The 18,951-nt window shown below is 30.9% G+C and overlaps 1 protein-coding gene across 1 annotated transcript; it reads left to right on the top strand.

Annotated features, from left to right (window-relative positions):
• The first annotated feature begins 10,733 nt into the window (after window positions 1-10,733).
• Window positions 10,734-11,636, top strand: LOC120121487 (zinc finger BED domain-containing protein RICESLEEPER 2-like). Its single transcript, XM_039140861.1, has one exon. It carries the CDS (start codon window positions 10,734-10,736, stop codon window positions 11,634-11,636), a length of 903 nt encoding a protein of 300 aa, XP_038996792.1.
• The last annotated feature ends 7,315 nt before the right edge of the window (window positions 11,637-18,951 follow it).

Raw genomic sequence — 18,951 nt, 5'->3', positions numbered from 1 at the left:
AAAAAAAAAAAAGAGGAAATGAAAAAAGGAAAAAAATTAAAAATGAAAAAGAAGAAAAATAAATAAAGGAGGGTTCAAGATGAAAACCCAAAATGGGCATCTTGAAACCAAAGGAGGATTCGAGTTGAAAATCCGTAATGGACGGCTCGAATAGCCAGAAGTTGAAATGGCGGATTCCCTCGGAAGCCTGACAGTTCAGGGAAAGACTCTCATGCTCACACATCTTTTGTACGATCTGAATCTTCGAAACACATGTCAACTTTCGAGAAAGATTTGGGGTGAAGAAATAGAAGGACTCAGCATTTGATATTCATTATGTTTGTCCATTGTTTTCCTTTGTATATACTTGTTTTCTTGTCCCAAAAGATTGTACTTTCTCGTTACCTATCTTCAGTGAAATTTGTGAATTTGATTCAATGTCCTCGCATATATTCACCAAATTACTAATCAATAACATCGGTTATTATGCCTTACTCTGAAAAATGTAAGAGTATGGGGATTTGGAAACAGGTGTTCGCCAGAGAACACATACAAAGACACGCTCCCATAAATCATTGAGCAAACCATTGAAAAAAGGGTTCAGATTAAAGAAATCAGTTTCAACATAATCATACTTTTCCCAAGCAAAGAAGTCCCAATTTAAAGGCATGCACCAAGGAAAGGTCATTCTGAATGAATTTTCTCTGAAAAATCAATCAATGACCAAAGAATCAAAGAGGCAAGATAAACTCTCTTGGGGTAGATCAGAAGGACCAAGTCAAAGAATATCTAATGAGAGGTCAAGGAAATAACCAGGCATGGATAAATGCATAAATATCGCATGTTCCGATCAAAGAGTATGAGAGATTCTTAATGCCAGGAACGAGCTGAGCATAACCCTTTAAACATGCATTTAGATCATTCTTAGAGCATATTGATAACATGAAATCATGGCATATGACCATTTTTACAGGATCTTCGAGACTTATTTTATTATTGAAGCAATGAATCAGTCAACATCAACTGACCAGATCTCCTCATCACGTAGGAGAGTGTCAACATTAGGATAACCAGCCGTCCTCATCACGTAGGAACCGAGTTATCACCCTTCCTAACGATGGCCAGAGTTCTTCATCATGTATGAGCCGTGTCAACCGTAGATAACCAGCCGTCCTCATCACGTAGGAACCGTGTTATCACCTTTAGATGGCCAGATCTCTTCATCACGTAAGAGCCGTGTCAACCTGATAATCAGCCGTCCTCATCACGTAGGAACCGAGTTATCACCCTTCTTAAAGATGACCAGAACTCTTCATCGCGTATGAGTCGTGTCATCCCTTGACCAGATTTCTTCATCATGTAGGAATCGTGTTTCCCTTAGACGACCCGAACTCTTCATCACGTATGAGCAGTGTCGTCCCCAACAATCAACATTATTCAATTTCTAAGTTTGAAAGGGAGAGCCAGACAAAAACGTGTTGGCTTGTCGTCTTTGCACTGTTCTTGTTAACACAAGTATGTGCAAAGAGGGGCAGCTGTAGACACCCGTTTTTGTCCGGGTCTTTTATATTTATTTTTTATTTATTTTATTTTATTATTATTAATTATTATTATTAATTATTTTACATATTACATTTTTTGTAGGCTTAGAAGCCCAATTCAGATTACAATTGGCCCAATCCCGGAGCCCAACAACCCACCAGATTAGGGTTTCAAACCCTAAATCAGTTTAGGGTTTCAAACCCTAAAATCAGTTTAGGGTTTCAAACCCTAAATCAGTTTAGGGTTTCAAACCCTAAATCAGTTTAGGGTTTCAAACCCTAATCCCCAACTGCACAGCCGCCGCTCAAGCCAGAGTCCAATCCCTCAGCCGCACGTTGATCTTCACCAGTCATGCCTGAGCCGCGTGAGCAACCGTGAGCCAATCACCGAGCCACCAAGCCGAGGTGTCCCGTCGCCGCCGACTGTTCTCCTGCATGAACAGTAACCGGTTCTTGTAAAAACAGTAGCCTAAATCCTAGAATCCATTTAAAAAACAGATTAAATCCCGAAAAATCGGGAGGTAATCATGCAAAGACAGTAAGACCCATATCCTATTTTTTCTAGATATCATCATCTCACCAGATACTGAATATAAAGAAAGCAAAAAGGAAACGAAAAAATACCAGAGGGGACGAAGAGAAAAATCGAAACAGAAAAAAAAAAAAAAGAGAAAATAGAAAAGTTTACCTTCTCTAACCACCACCGTGAATCTCGCTGTGACCTTCCTTGATCCCAGCTAGCCCCATATCTGAAGGTAAAGCCTTTGTTTTTCTGGTTTTGGGGGGGTTGTTTTCGGTTGATATAAGTTGTGGGTTTGGGTCCTAGAGGTCGGGGTTCAAAGGAGAGGTCGTTCGGGGGGGATGGTTAATCGGTTTAGTGGCCACTGATTAGCGGTGGCAGGAGGCTTGGTCGCCTCCCATGGCGGTGAGCCGAGGGAGGGTTCTCTCCCACGGGTTGGGTCTGCGGCTGAGGGAATGAGAGGGAGAGAAGAAAGAGTGAAACGGCTGAGAGGGAGAGTATATGATTTTAGGGTTTCATAATAACCCTTAAAAGGGTTATATTTCAGACGCCGAACGGCGTCGTTTTGAAGCATGAGTGAGGCTGAGTGATGGGATTAAGGGCTAATAGCCCATTTGGTCCTCTTATCTCTGTGTTCTTGCACGCGTGTCCTTAGCATTCATGGCTAAACAACAGTTTAGGTCCCCCCAAACTTCTGTAAGGGTGTAATCTGGTCACTAAAGGAAGTCCATGCAATCTTATTTCGAGCCTATAGTTTTATTTTGTTTTGTTTACATCACTAGTCTATATATTATGTAGGTTTTATAATCTTCGAATTTGGACATGTAATTTATGTTTTTCTTCATTTTGGTCACTGGATTGGTTATTGTTAATATTTCAGAAAGTTTAGACATTATACCCTTTATTTATGAAACTTCTATTTTGATCACTATTATCATATTTTGGGTTAAATTTCGATTAATGTCTATTTATTTTACGTTCATTATATTTTAGTCCTTATCTGTTTATTATTACATTTTTGTTAAAGTTCGAATTTGGCCCTCAGATTTATGCATCTTCTGTTTTAGTCACTGTTTTGGCATTTGGTTTAAATATTTCTTTTATCCTTCATGTTTTTGTGTATTTTCAGTTTAGTTATTTAACTTATGTTTCTTCGATTGTAGCCCTTCAAATTTCTGTATTTGTATTTTGGTCCCTGAAATTATCATATGTGCTTATTTGGTTTGTATTTTGGTTTGTAATGTTAACTTAGTTTTATTTTAGTTATTTATGTATGAATGTATTTTTACATATTCTATGGTTATTTGTATTATGTAAGTAATGCATTTAATTTAATTTAATATAAATGTTTATATTTCCAATTGCATTTTATTTTCATTATATTTGATTTTATTTTTAAGAAAACATATTTATAGAACGGGCGTGGAAAGTATCACTTGATCGAAGTGGTACAATCCGATACGACGTTCAAACAGAATAATAAAAATGCAAATTCTTCCTTTTACAAGCTTATAGAAATTATTTTCATTGTTTTTATTTTTTTGATTAATTTATTTGATGGTCATATTGTTTAATATTTAAATTTTAATCTTTATTATTGTTTCTTCATCAAATCTTAATATGAGTGATGTATGTTTTGGAAAAGTATAATATGATATATTTTATGTCAATTTTCGTCATTGTCTTTTAATTTAAAGAGAAAATATTCTTTACAAGTAAGAAATAGACGAGGTAGCTTTCCCGGCGGAGGATTGCAAATCTCGAGATTTCTTATCGAGAAAAGGATTTTTTATTTTCAATGAATAAATCATAATTCATTTATTATTCTATTTTCATAATTTTTATTGTATTAATGGTTGTTATGTTACTATTAACGATACATAAATTAAGCATATTGTATTTTCTACTCATGACGATATTATTTAGTGGTAATTCAAAGATAGGATATACTTTATAGATAAGAAATAGATGAGATAGCTTTCCCGTTGGAGGATTGCAAATCTTGAGATTTCTTACCAAGTGAAGTATTTCTATTATTTTAATTTTAACAAATATTCAATAAATAGATCATATTTTTTACTTCATATTCAAATTGTAATTTCCACCATTTACGACGATGTGTAAGCTACACAGTACCAATCTTGGGCGTTGTGGGGTGTTTACCCTTCCCCACACGTAACCGACTCCCGAACCTGTTTTAAATGAATCTTTGGTAACGTAGACCAAATTTTTGCCTTATAAAATTATTTTTCTTAAAATTGTTTTTTAAAAGACGTTTTAGGTATTCGACCTACCTAACCCAAAGGTCGATGGCGACTCTTTTAAATTTTATTCAAATCCGTTTAAAATCACCAATTTTTCCAAAATAAAGTCGTAATCGTTTTTAAAATAATATTTAATTGTTTTAAAAAAAATGGCTATGACACACATGTTTCTCAAACTAAAGGTCGAAGAAATGATGGTCATGGGTCTCAGAGTGGAAGATTCAAAAGTGATCTTGAGATAGCTTTGACACATACCAACTATGACAATACGTTCATGTCAAATTGATACGGTCATAACAAACACAGTTGTAAAGGAATAGAGAACTCTACAAATATATTATCTGATAATGTAAATTGAAAGGTATACATTTTTAATCAGTTGAATTTACACATTTTCGTATGAAAAGTATTCTAATCAAATTAGTTATTGATATTTTTGCAGGCTCACATCCGATTGACGATAGATCAAATCGATGCTAATATTTACTAACATGAATGTGGCGTTGGAAGCATAATTTTTTTATATTATATTTTTAAGGCGTTAATGAACATTCGTCCCTTGATTCGCATCGTCCAAGCTCTGGTAAAACAACACGCATAAAAGATATTTACAGATTATGAACCAACACCCATATTGCTATTAAAGCTAATTCTTCCATTAAAATTGGTAAATCAATACCCATAAAAGATATTTACAGATTATGAAATCAATGTCCATAAATCTGACTATATATGTACAATTAAAAAATTCAAGGTTCTCAAGTTCTTCCAGTCTATTAACTTTCTAATACTTTTCACACACCTTTGAGGAAAAATTCAAGAAGTTAAAAAAGGATGCGAATGAAATAATTCAAAATTATTAACTTTCTAATACCTTCAATTGGTGGAGATAATGGGCAAACAAAAGAGAGAAGAACAATCAAGTTCAATGAGGAAGATTTCTTCTGCCTGAAAAAAAAAGGAAGGATGAAGAAGATGAAGTTTATGGTGAAAAGAAAAAAAAGAATTTTTAAAATTTTTAAAAAACTATATACCTGTCGATTCTCTATTGGTAGAAACAATGGGTAAGAGAAAAAGAATGATCAGTTGAATGGAGATGATTTCTTTTGACTGAAATAAAAGGGAAAGAAGGAATCAGATAAGCTTACGGTGAAAAAAATGGTTTAATAATTTACCGTAGGTTTGTGTGAAATTTTTTTTTATGGGTTATAAAGTTTCATTAAATCTAGATCATCTATTTATTCAAATCCAAGGATTATATATTAATGTAAAACTAATTAGTTTTACCTAAGGTAATTAGATCCTTAAAATTTGAGTCACCTCTAACATCCTAAAATTTGTTTAAAGAAGAAACAATAGTTCTAGTTAGGGCTATAAATGAGACCAGATAGATCACGAGCCATTCGAGATCGACTCGATCAAGGCTCGATAAATATTCGGATCGAATTGACTCGAGCTCGAGCTCTTAACGAGCCGAAACAAGTTACTCGATATTCGACTCGAAAAGCTCGTGAGCAGCTCGAAAAAATGTTATATTATAATTTTAGATTTTTTAAAATTGCATTATTAAAAATATATTAAAAATACATTATTGATAATTATAAAAATTTAGAAATATATTAAAATTTTTATAATACAACTACCCTCAAATTTTAATTTTTTTAATTAATCAGTCCAAGTCTAATTGTTACATTGTATATTACTAAAAGAAAAATAAAAACCCATTTAATTAAGCACATGTTAGATTACACGTGTTTGGTTGATTTTTTTTTCTTTTTATTTTAATTTTTTACTCCACAAGTACTTGACAACGTAGAAAAATAAAATAAAAAATAATTAAAAATAGTCAAACAGTAGAAAAATTGAAAATGGTTAAAAATTATTTTTTGAATAAATATTCTTATATTTATTTAAATTAATAAAAAATTATTTATCTAATGACAAATATTTAATATATTTCTAATGATAATATTTTTAATAACTAATTTTTAAAATTGTTGTTATATTTTGAGATTTCGAGTTCAAATATCATAAATATCAAGGGTTTGAATATTTAATATCAAGATACTATATTGTACTTACCTCATAACTAATTTTTTATTTGACAATAAATATAATAAAATAAAATAAAAATATGATTCAATTTAAATATTAATAATTTAAAAATATATATCAAAATAGAGTGTAACCGATTTTATAAAGAATTGAAAAAGAAAAACTCATTTAGACTTACATCAATATCTTAATTAACCAAATTAATGACATCAAATCATATTTGAGAGAAAATGAGCATCTCTTCTACTAACCTATACCATATAAAGTAAAACAAGACAAATATATATGCATTACTAGATTCTACTATGAAAAGAAAGAAAGTAATAATTGCATAGTTGAAAAATCAAAGCAGTAAATAAAAAGAAGATTGAGAAGAGAAGAGGAACAAAAATAAAAAAGACCGAAGCTTCTGATTAGATTTATGTTCTTCAGAAAGCAAAAGAAAAACAAATCTACTCTCTCTCCTTTCACTAAGTCATTTCATTCCTTCTAATTTACAGATTAAAAGAGAATCAAAGCTTGATTCTTTCACTCTTGAAATTTCATGACCCATCTCAAATGAAAAAGCCCATCTCTTTTTCTTCTCCAAATTGATTCATTTCTTAATGGTGTTGAAACAATTTTTTCTTTTTTAAAAATGGAGATTTTAAAAACCATGTATTTTTAATTCATTCTCTTTTGGTTAATTTTAATTAAAAAATATGTGATTTAAAAAAAAACCTATAATTTTGAAAATTTTGGGATTCTCTTTACGATAAAAAAACATACGGTTCGAGGAGTCGTCACCAATCTTTGATTCAGGTGCGATTAGGCACCCAAAAACGTCTTGTCATTTTAAATAAAAATTGATTTTAATTAAAACCATAAATTGAGGTCTACGTTACCAGAAAACGAGTTCGGGAGTCGGTTACGTGTGGGGAAGGATTAGCACCCCACAACGCCCTAAATCGGTACCAAGTCGATTAATTAATGTCTTTGTAATGAATTTTACAAGTTTGACTTTAATTTAATTTTTGATCTCTTAAAACAACAAAAATGTGAATTTTATAATATTCAAAAGCAACAAAATAGGTTAAATTAAAATTACCAAGCCATTAGAAAGATAAAGAATGTTCGATTATTTAAAAATATTGAGACCAGATCTTTAGGTGAGTTCTAACGACCTTTTCTCAACAAATTTAAATAGTCGAACATTCATTTTTCTTTCATTCCCAAATTTTAAAGTGATTAATTAAAATTTATTTAGGTGTTACTGACGGGATACACTTTCAATTTAAAATAGTCTAAAACGACTCTCTAGTGAGTTAAGAAAAGTCATTTAAACAATTTTAAATTAAAAGGGTATTACCTTTAATCCGATTATGTCATAGGGGTTAAGTTATGCACATGAAGGTAACATACAAATTATGCAAAATGATGTTATGTGACTCCTAAATAAATCATTCGCATACTTATACATAAATATATCAACATGCAAAATAAATATACACAACTAATTAAAGAAAACAATCCTAAACAGGGACTAAATTAAGAGAAACCTAAATGTGATGACTAATTTAAGCTAAATATACTAACTTTAGAATGATGATTAAATTCACGTAAATGTAAAATTAAACTTACAAAATTGGAAATAAACCAATGACTTAAATACAAAATGTGCATAAACTATAGGGTCTTATATGCAATTGATCTTATTCGGTTTAAGCTAAAATAATATGGAAAATAACATAAATGACACCTGAACATTTAAAACAAATAAGAAAATTTAAATAGATGAGAGACTGTTTTGTACAAAACGCATAAATCTAGAGGGACTAAAGCTAATTTACCCCTAAGGTTACGATGGCTAAACGTTAATTAACCCCAAAGTTCATATATAAAACCTAAATTAAAACAAACCTAAACCTAAACTAAATATTCAGCCGCTCAAGCCTCCCTTTCTCCAACTCTCCCCCTCTCATTCTCACACACGACCCATAACCAGAAAACAGTGCCGCTCCTCTCGCCTTTCTTCAACGGAGTTCTACACTTCGACCACCAAACCCCGATGACCAGGTAACTACATTCAACATTAAAATTGGTATGGCTTTCTCCTTTTACCCTCAAACAACCTTAGCCGAGACCCTCTCAAAACCCACAACTACCATGAAAACAAAACCCTCTCCCCGTCACTAGCAACGCCACCGTAAAACTCAGAACCAAGCACTCTGACCACCATTAGCAACGACTGGTTAACCCAAACAAGAGCCTAACCTGACCCTAAACTCTCATATCTTCATTATTATAAAAACCCCAAACACTAAGACTACATGCAACAACCCCTAACTTCTAAGGTCGATGAGTTCGACTCTAAACTCCATCGCACTGCACGGTAAACTATCAAGACCCACATCTTCTTATTTTATAATGAACTTATTTTTGACTAACACAACCCCTTATTTTGACAGTGAGGCTCGAACGGCTAGGAGGCAAAGCGGGATGAACTACAACTAAGGTAAACGTTTAAGCTATCTCCTTTATGCCTTTGACTTGGTTTCGATTCAAAACATATGCACACACAAGAAAATTAAGAAAACAATGGAGAATAGAAACTAAAAAAAATACCCTTTTGATTTTGTGTATTGCTTGGGTTCGATGAAAAAAAATGCTTCTATGTTTCTTTTGATCCTCAAATAGCAGGAAAATACATTACAAATTCCTTCCTTATGTTTTGTTATTCTCTGTAAAAAGAATCAATGGGGGATGAATTTTTTCTACTTCTGTTTTCTCAGTTAATTGCTATTGTCCCTCAACTCATTCCTCCCTTTTTTTTTTGTATGTGTTCTCCTTTTCCCCAGTGGTTAATTGTCACTTAAAAACTGACCATTACAGTTTTCTCGTTGCTCACGGTAAAAAGAATCAATAGGGGACGATTTTTTCTGCTTCTGTTTTCTCGGTTAATTGTTGTTGTCCCTCGGCTCATTCCTCGCTTAATTTACAATTATACAAAGATTTAATTTTAAATCTCCAGTGCACCATAGATTAATGATGACATATCTCTTTCATGCATTTTGAATCAAATTGGATCTAATCAGAGTGATTTTGCAAGTATGTCTTGTTATTAGAGCTTTATGATTCAAAGTTTCAAACAACAGCAAGTTGGTTTGTATAATAAGGATCAATTAAAAAATTATTTATTATTTGTTTATGAGTTTGTTTATCTTTAAATAAATATTCCTTTAATTTTTTATTTATATTGTCATTTGTATTTTCATATATGTCTAGTGAACCACAAAATTCTTCAACACCCATTGGTGTTTCAAGAGTTGAAGAGTTTTTTGTGAATGTTGATGATGAACATAACAAAGATAATGTTCTTAATGAAGAATAGTGCAATATAGAAGCTTCTAAACCTATTGTTGACACCACAACAAAAGAAGTTGAGGTTGAAAATCCTTTCCAAGCCTTTAAGAGACCAAGATGATCAAAGGTGTGGGATAATTTCTTAGAACCTGAAATCATAAACGAACAATGCAAAGTAAGGTGTAAGTATTGCAAACATCCTCTTTCTGTCTTGAAATCTGAGAGCACTTCTCATTTGAAACGACATTTGGATACTTCCATGAAGAAGTCAATATTATTTAAGCAACAACAGTTAATTAATTTATTATCGTCTAATTCAAGCATCGATACAAATCAATCTGGACTTGTTAGTGATTTACATGATGGTAAAATTAACATGTTGAATATGAGAGAGACTATGGCTCATTGGATCACAATGCATGAGCATCCTTTTAGTATTGTGGAGAAAGAAGGATTTAATTTGATGATGAAACGAGGAATGCCACAATGGAATAGTGTTTCTCGAGTTACTATAAGAAGTGACTCATTTAAAGTTTATGAGTTTGAGAAGAAAAAGTTAAAAGCTTTGTTGAAAAAAGTTGATCGAATTAGCTTGACTACGGATTTGTGGAAATCTAAGCCGCAAAAAATTGAATACATGGTTCTTATGGCTCATTTTGTGGATCTTGATTGGAAGCTTCAAAAACGGGTACTCAACTTTGTTCATTTGGCCTCCAAGAAAAGGTGCTAATATTGCTGATTGCATTTTAACAAGTTTAAAGGAGTGGGAAATTGAAGACAAAGTAAGTGTGCTTATATTATTTTTATTTTAATATACTTATTAATTAGTAGAATTTATCTTTTTGTTATGATTATATAATACTAAAAAAAATTTATTTGTTTATTTTATAAGTTTTCACAATTTCAGTGGATAATGCATCAGCAAATGATTCTTGTATCAAGATATTGAATGACAATTTTACAACAAATGGAAGACTTCTTTGCAGTGGAAAAATATTTCATGTTCGTTGTTGTGCGCATATTCTTAACATAATGGTACAACATAGTCTCCAACAAGTGCAAAGCATCATTGAAAAAGTTCATGACACAGTTGACTTCTTGAATGCAAGTGACTCGCGACTCAAAAGATTTGGTGAACTTGTTAGTCAATACAACGTGCAAGATCGAAAATTGATTCTTGAATGCAAGACACGTTGGAATTCTACATATGGCATGTTGGATTGTGCTCTCAAGTTCAGAAAGATATTCCCTAGATATGCTTTGCATGATCATTCTTATAAGCATTGTCTTGATGATGATGAGTGGGGGAAAATTGAAAAACAGCTTGAAATTTTGAAAGTGTTTAAAGCCACTACTAACATTATATCAGAATCTGAATATCCAGCTTCTACCATGTTTCTTGGAGAGGTGCAAAGAATTAAAGTGTTGTTGTATTCAAAATTTGAGTCTGCTGATGATTTTGTTAAGAATATGGTTGGTAACATTAAAGAAAGGTTTGACAAGTATTGGGGTGAATGTAATTTGTTAATGGCAATAGGTTTAGTATTGGATCCTAGATTGAAAATGAGGGCGGTAGAAATTGCATTTCCCAAAATGTTTCCATCACATTTAGTTATGGAGAACATTAGTAAGGTCAAAGACATCATGTATCAACTTTTTGATGAATATTTGACAATGTATTCTTCATCTTGTAATGTGGAAGAAAGTGAAGAACATGCATTTTCTATGGATGTTCATGGAGGTGATGTTACATCTAATGGTTTGTATGAGCTTTTGCAAGATGTTTTTAGTGGAGAAATATATGTACCGCAAGTGAAATCTAAACTTGATTCATATTTGGATGAGGGGTGCATCTTTAGTCAAGATGCGAAATTTGATGTCATTGCTTGGTGGAAGGAGAAGCCAAACAAATTTTGCATTTTATCTAGGATGTAAATAAATGTATTGGTTGTTCCTATTACTACTGTGGCTTCTGAAGCTACATTTAGTGCTGGAAGTCGTGTAATAGATCCTTATAGGTCTTCCCTTACTCCAGAAACAGTTCAAATGTTGATGTGTGCATGTGATTGGTGTAGATCCCTTCATGGAGTGAAAAGAAAGAATAAGGTAAATGTATTTTCTTATAACAAAGTTTGTTTACTTTTTTAAATATATGTAGACTTATTTGAGTTTTTAAATTATTGCAGAATGATGACAAACAACCAAAAAAATTATTATATCAGTACCTTTGAAAGAATCGATAATGTGACAAATTAAAAGGTTTAATATTTGAATTTGTTAATCTTGTATTTTTTTACTCCATATTTGTAATGATTTCATGCTTTTTATAGAATAATTTATTATTATTTATTGTCTTTTACTCTTTTTGATAGGTGCTATGTATGGAAGCTTGGGCATGTTACTGTTATTTTTTTTGTTGTTGTGAATTTGGACATGCAACTCCCATCTTTTGTAAACTTGGACATGTTGCAATCTTTTGTAAGTAAACTTGACATGTTACTGCCATCTTTTGTAAGTAAGCTTAACTGGTTGATATCATTTTTTGTATTATTTTTTTGTAAGTAAACTTAACATGCAGCTATCATGATATTGTTATCTTTTGTAAGGAAAATATTGTCATCTTGTATAAATTTGGATATGTTGTCATATTTGTCATCTTTTTATAAATTTAGATGTGTTGTCATATTTGTCATCTTTTTATAAATTTAGATGTGTTGTCATATTTTGTAAACTTTCAATACATTTGAAGTTTTAAAAACTTCAAAGCTTATATTAATCATCCTAAATTTCTTGTAATTGTATTTTTATTTTTTAGATTTTTTATAGTTCATACATTCATATTATAATGTATTGGTGATGGTTGATTAAAGGGAAAATTATTTATATATTTTAAATGTAATATAAGATTTTTGTAGTTTCAAATTCGAGTTTGAGTTCGAGCTTGAATCGAGTTCGAGCTTGAATCGAGCTCAAAATCGAGCTTCAATTGAGCTCGAGTCTTGAGCTTCAATCGAGCTCCTGATTTTTTTTTTTGAGTTCGAGCCTGTTCGAGTCGAGTTTCAATATTATATTTTGAGTTCGAGCTGAGCTTGATAATTTTTAGCTCGCGAGTTTTCGAGTTCGAGTCGAGTTCAGCAATACTTGAGCCCGACTCGGCTCGTTTACACCCCTAGTTCTAGTAATAAGATATAAGAGTAACATTAAGATCTCTATATAAAAAGAAAAAGTAACATTAAGATCTCTATATAAAAAGAAAAAGTAACATTAAGATGGTAATTATTAGGATGTTCAAAATTCGGTTTTAATTGATCAAGTCAAAGTCTTTTTAGTTAATTGTCTGTTAATTTTATGCTTAATCAGTTAATTGTTAATAACTTTTTAAAACTTCGGCTATTGATTAATACAGTTCAAAATTGATTAATTAACCGATTAACTAAAAATATTTAATATATTATATATTATTTATATACTATTAGTCTTAGTCTAGTTGTTTGGTTTGGTTAAGTAGGTTAAATATTAAATATATTGCATATTAAATATAAAATTTATAATAAATTTTGTTAATTCAAAAATCGATCGAATTAATAGAATTTTGTTCGGTTTGATTAAAAGTTTTTTATTTTTTATTTTAGTAACTATTAAAGAGAAAAGAAATTTCAATGAATGAATTTTAGGTAGTTCAATTCGATCGATTAACCGAATCGATCGATTGAAAATCCCTAATAATTAGGAGAAACAAATGATTCCATCTCCAAGTCAGATATGAGTTGTTTATGAGATAATTGCACATGATATTATTAAATTATGATTTGTATTTTATATTGTTTTTTAGATTTTAAAATATTATATATTAATCTATAAATTATAATTCTCATTTTAAATTAATTTTTGAACTTTAAAATAATTTATTTAATCTTAAAATTAACAATGTCATCCTATTTGTATCCTTTCGTTCATGTGGTTAATTTTACTGATTAAAAAATAATATGATCTTAGAGATCTTGAGAATTAAACATGTGACATTCTAAAAAAATATTAACATTTTTAAAAAACTAATTTAATTTTTTTAAAATACATGTTTAATTCCTATAACCTTAAAAATATATTTAATTTTTATGTGTACATTTAATTTTTTAGGTCCATGTTCAATTTCCTAATACCTTATAAAAGGAGGAAATTGTGAGATGTTTTAGTAAAGTTGTCAACCACAGGCTCAAAAGTGGTATGAACCCTTGCATGTCTAAAGCTCATGAAGTTCTCTTGCATGTCTAAAGCTCATGAAGTTCTCCAGTCTTTGGATTCCTTGCGGTCAGAGAAAGACTTTTATACGTTTATATTTTAAACATATGATTACTTGTCAAATTTCATCGTATTAAACACTCTTCAATAAAATCGTTACCGACATTGTTGTCATGCCAAACAAACAACTAATATACTATATACAAATTTGTCAACAAAAAATAAAACCAAAACTTTTAAACCCTTAACAAAACTAAATTAATCACAAAATAATTAAATGATTAAACAATTATGCATATAAATATAAACAGAAAAGTATAAAACCTAAAAATAAAATCACGTGTATTTAACTATCGTAATAAAATTTATCACTCTAAAGTATAATTGAACTAACTTACTGTTTTTATTAAATAGAGAAGTATTATATTTCCAAGATAAAAATTTAGATTCGAACTCACACAAAGTAAGATATCATAAATATCCTTAACCATTCGATCAATTAATGAATCTCAAACTAGCATTTTTTTTTATATTCTTCAATAAATTATTTATCATTTAGTTATATAGGATAAAAATATGATTAATCAATTATATTTTTTAAACATAATTAATAAGACATATTTTAAAACGATATTCGGGTAAATTAGCCGTTTCTCACATCAAATTGGCTTTAGTAACTTTATATATATATAATATCATCGCAATCAGATCAATTGATCAACTAATTTGGATCAGATATTGCAGAGATGAGGGTGATCCACCCAACCTAATTTGCTCTATTCGTAAACGTCATGATTCAATCCCTTGAACAAAACTTGATTTGAATAAAACATGGTCTCTTGTCCCTTTGCCTCCAGGAAAAGTGTGCATTGGTTGCAAATGAGTTTTTAGAGTTAAGTTTAAAGCTTCAGGTGAAGACGATAGATTCAAGGCATGACTTGTTGCCAAAGGTTATAATCTGAGAGAATGCGTTGACTTTGTTGATACCTTTTCTCTTGTTACCAAAATCACCATTGTTCGTTTTGTTCTTGCCTTTGCTGCAATTTTTGATTGGCCTATTCACAATGTTTTTTTGCAAGGTGATTTGCTTGGGAGGTCTACATGGAATTACCTCAAGACTTTTGTAGTCAGGGCGCAATTGTTGTGTGTAGACTACAAAAGTCTATTTCTGGCTTGAAACAAGCCTCGAGACAATGGAATACTAAACTCGCAAAACCTTCAATTTCAGCAGGATATGTTTAGAGTAAACATGTAATACCCCAAATATCCGGTCAGCGACTGAAATGTAATGATTCAAAATTTAGTGGTTAAATTTGATAAGTTGAAAAGTTCATGGACTAATTTTTGTAAATTTGGGGTTAGGACTTTTTAAAAAAGATGGAAGAGATGAAGGGTATATTAATCTTTTTTGCAGGACATGAATTTAAAATTCTCTTTTTTGCAGGACATGAATTTAAAATTCATTTTTAAACCCATTTAAGAATGTGAGGAATTAAAAGGGGAAAGAAAAGTTTGGATTCTGGGTTATCTTCTCTTCTTTTTCCTCTTGCCCGTGAACCTTCTTTTTCCAAGGTGAGTTACTTCAAGTTGGTTGTTTCTTAATTTTGTGGGTTTGTTTTGAAGCTTTAAGTGGAATATAAGATTAAAGAAGCTTAAAGATGAAGAAAAACTAAGTTACTAAAGAATTCTTAGTGAATTAATGAAATGAGTTTTTAAGTGAAGGGTTGAAATTTGGTTAATAATTGGATTCTAAAGGTATAATTTACTTGTCAAAGGTCCAAATAAGAGATTTGAAATGTTAGAAATGATTGAGAACATGTTTGAATAAATGACATGATTTTTAGTATTAAGAATTCCATAGAGAAATTTGGATGTTATAAGAGGATTATTGGATATAAGTTGATTAGGATAAGTGTTAATGAGTTTGAGAAGTTGGATAGAGCTAAGAGTAAGAGATTTAGGTTAATTTGGGTAAAATTTGAAGTGAACTAAATGAAATCTGGGCAAGGGTATCGCCACTCGAAGAACAATATCGATATTATAATGTTAAATCGAAGGAAATAAGTTGAATATGATGAATAATATCGATATTGATTGAATTAGTATCGATACTGAAGTGTGGTATCGATACCAAGAGTAGGGTATCGATACTATTATTGAGGGTGAAATTCCAGATTGCCAAAATGGTATCGATACTGAAGTGGGTATCGGTACCATAAAAGAGAAGTATTGGTACTGTGGAAGGGTACCGATATTATTCGGTCTGGATTTTTAAATTGGGAGTTTGTTTCATTTTTAGTAACTACTAATTGGTTTTATGTTAATGGAAAGTTGGTATTGATATTGGATCTATTTATGTGTAGATTTGGTTTGAAATTTTATCGAAGGAATCAATATAGTACAAGATTGATCGAAAAGGAAATGAACTTCATTTAAAACTTACGTGAGGCAAAGGTGAGTGCAACTCATTGGTTTTATATTAGACTTGAGGGCTATTTTTTATGCAATATTTTATTATGTTTTATTTAAGTTGCATTTCTAAATTTATGTTTTAATTGTTATATGTACATGAAGGTGAACATGTGATATGTGAATATGTTATATGAAAATGTTTTACGTGAAAGTACCCTATGAGAATATATTATATAGGAATAAGACACACTTTAAATAATGAAATGGGAAATAATTATGTGGTTAAAGCCCAAGGTATATGTATGAGAATTAGATGTATAGTTGGCATGCCAATAGTCGAGGGTTCTACACAGTCCTTCGGAATAAATCTATGTTGTCCTTCGGGACAAATCTATGTTTTCATTCGGGACAATTCTACGTGGTCCTTCGGGACAAATTTTACGCGATCCTTCGGGACAAATTCTACGTGGCACTTTGGTGCAATTTATATGAGCAGTGGTGACAACATTAGTGCACAACCTTATTATACTCAAATACCTTGAGTACTCAATAATATACGTTGGGCTCTATAAACAAAAGTGTATGAATTGAACAGTGTATAAGATTATAATAATGTGTATGAAAGTTATATATATTTTCTTGATCAATGTTTCTTGAAAGTGTTAAGTAAATAATTTATTGCTTTATACTCATATTTGCCTCACTAATTCAACGACTTAGCGTGTAAATTTTTCACAAGTAGGTTCAAAGAGATCGGAAGAGTGGAGAATAAGAAAGGACAACATACGTCGGGAAGATCAGATCATAACCATTTGGAATAGTAGGTTTTTTGGAATAGTAGGTTTTTTGGAATAGTAGGTTTTCTTATCATTTTGTAAATATTGTTGGCATGTATCACTATGTTTTAAATGGAAATGCTCTGACCAGTTTTTGTAAACATACTATTTTAAAGTTATGTAAATTATTCAATATTTATTTCATTGTGAATTATGAACTACCAATAATATCTTTGTTGTAAGGGTTCCACCACTTAAATTAAGTAAAAAGCTTAAATTTTCCATGACTTTTCAAGGAATAAAAGTTTTGAAAAGGCAATGTGACATCTCGGATCCGTATCCGGGTCGGGTACAGGTTGGGGGTGTTACAAAACATGAGTATTTTATGTTTACTAGGAGACGGGAGGTAGAATTGTGGTTCTTTTGGTTTATGTTGATGACCTACTAATCAAAATGAGTGATACAAAGTTGATTGCAGAGTTGAAAGAAGTTATGCATAAAAGCTTCAAAATGAAATACTTATTTGAATTAAAATACTTCATTGGTTTTGAAGTTTTAAGGATAAAAGAATGGATACTTTAAAACCAGAGAAAGTATGCTCTTGAGCTTATTCAAGATACAGGAGTAGGGGGTGCAAGGCCAGCTGCTACACCTTTAGAATAGAACACCAAGCTTTACAGCAGGAAAACAAAAATGAAGACTGTTTGGTTGACATAACATAATTTCAAAGGCTAATTGGGAGGTTGTTGTACTTGACACATACAAGGCCTTATATAGCTTTTTCAGTCCAACATTTAAGCTAATTTATGCGTCAACCAAAGAAATAACACATGGAAGCAGTCCTTAGAGTAGTGAGGTACATAAAAAAGAATCATGGTTTGGGAATTATGTTGAATGCTTCAAGCAGATGCTAGCTAATAACAAGTTGTGATTCAGATTGGGAATGACAAGAAAATAAATAAAAGGGTTCTTTGTTAAGCTATGAGATTCACTAGTTTCATGGAAGTCCAAAAAACATAGTACAATAGCAAGATCTTTAGTAGAAGTTGAATACAAAAGAATGACTGTAACAACATCTAAATTAATTTGGCTAAAAATCTTATTAAAGGAGCTTGGAATCAACATCAATTAGTCTGTAAAGATCTTTAGTTACAACAAAACTACTTTACAAATTGCAGGAAACTCAGTGCTCCATGAAAGAACAAAGAATATATAGATAGATTGTCATTTCTTAAAAGAAAAAATTAAGAAGGGTTTAATTCAAACAGAAATTATTCCAACTTCAGAACAGGAGGTTGATATTCTAACAAAGGCACTTGAACTTTCACAACATGAGTATCTATTATCCAATTTGGGAGTCAAAGATATATTTCACTTCTCAACTTGAAGGGGAGTGTAAAGCAAATGAGTTAAAGTTGTTTGTATAATTAGGAGTTAGTTAGAGAGTTGGTTAAAAGCATTTACTTTGTAGTTAGCTTAGTTATTGTATTATATAAATGTTTGTATTGAATTAATTAATAAATGAGAGGTATTTCAATATTTTCATTGTTTTAACAAAATTTATTTAAAAGATTTAATATTTTATTTTTCTAAATCAACTAGTTGTTGGTGTTTTAATAACTTTCTTATAGGTTTCATTTTAATTTCTAAACAACACTTTTATAAATGGTTTCAATTTTTTATATTAAAAATTTTTAAAAACCTAATTAAAAAATTGGGTAAAGTATACAAATGGTCACTGGACTTTTCAAATACTTGCATTTATGTCCCCCAACTTTTAAAACTTACAATACAATCACAAAACATTTAGTTCGTTTGCAATA

This window comes from Hibiscus syriacus, unplaced genomic scaffold (genome assembly GCF_006381635.1).
Source record: "Hibiscus syriacus cultivar Baekdansim isolate YM2019G1 unplaced genomic scaffold, ASM638163v2 tig00000132_pilon, whole genome shotgun sequence".
NCBI classification, from domain to species: domain Eukaryota; kingdom Viridiplantae; phylum Streptophyta; class Magnoliopsida; order Malvales; family Malvaceae; genus Hibiscus; species Hibiscus syriacus.
This window is presented reverse-complemented; position numbering and strand designations above follow the sequence as displayed.

What these genes read in the sequence shown, in the direction of transcription:
- LOC120121487 (XM_039140861.1), top strand. Translation starts at nt 10,734, where the DNA reads ATGGTACAACATAGTCTCCAACAAGTGCAAAGCATCATTGAAAAAGTT.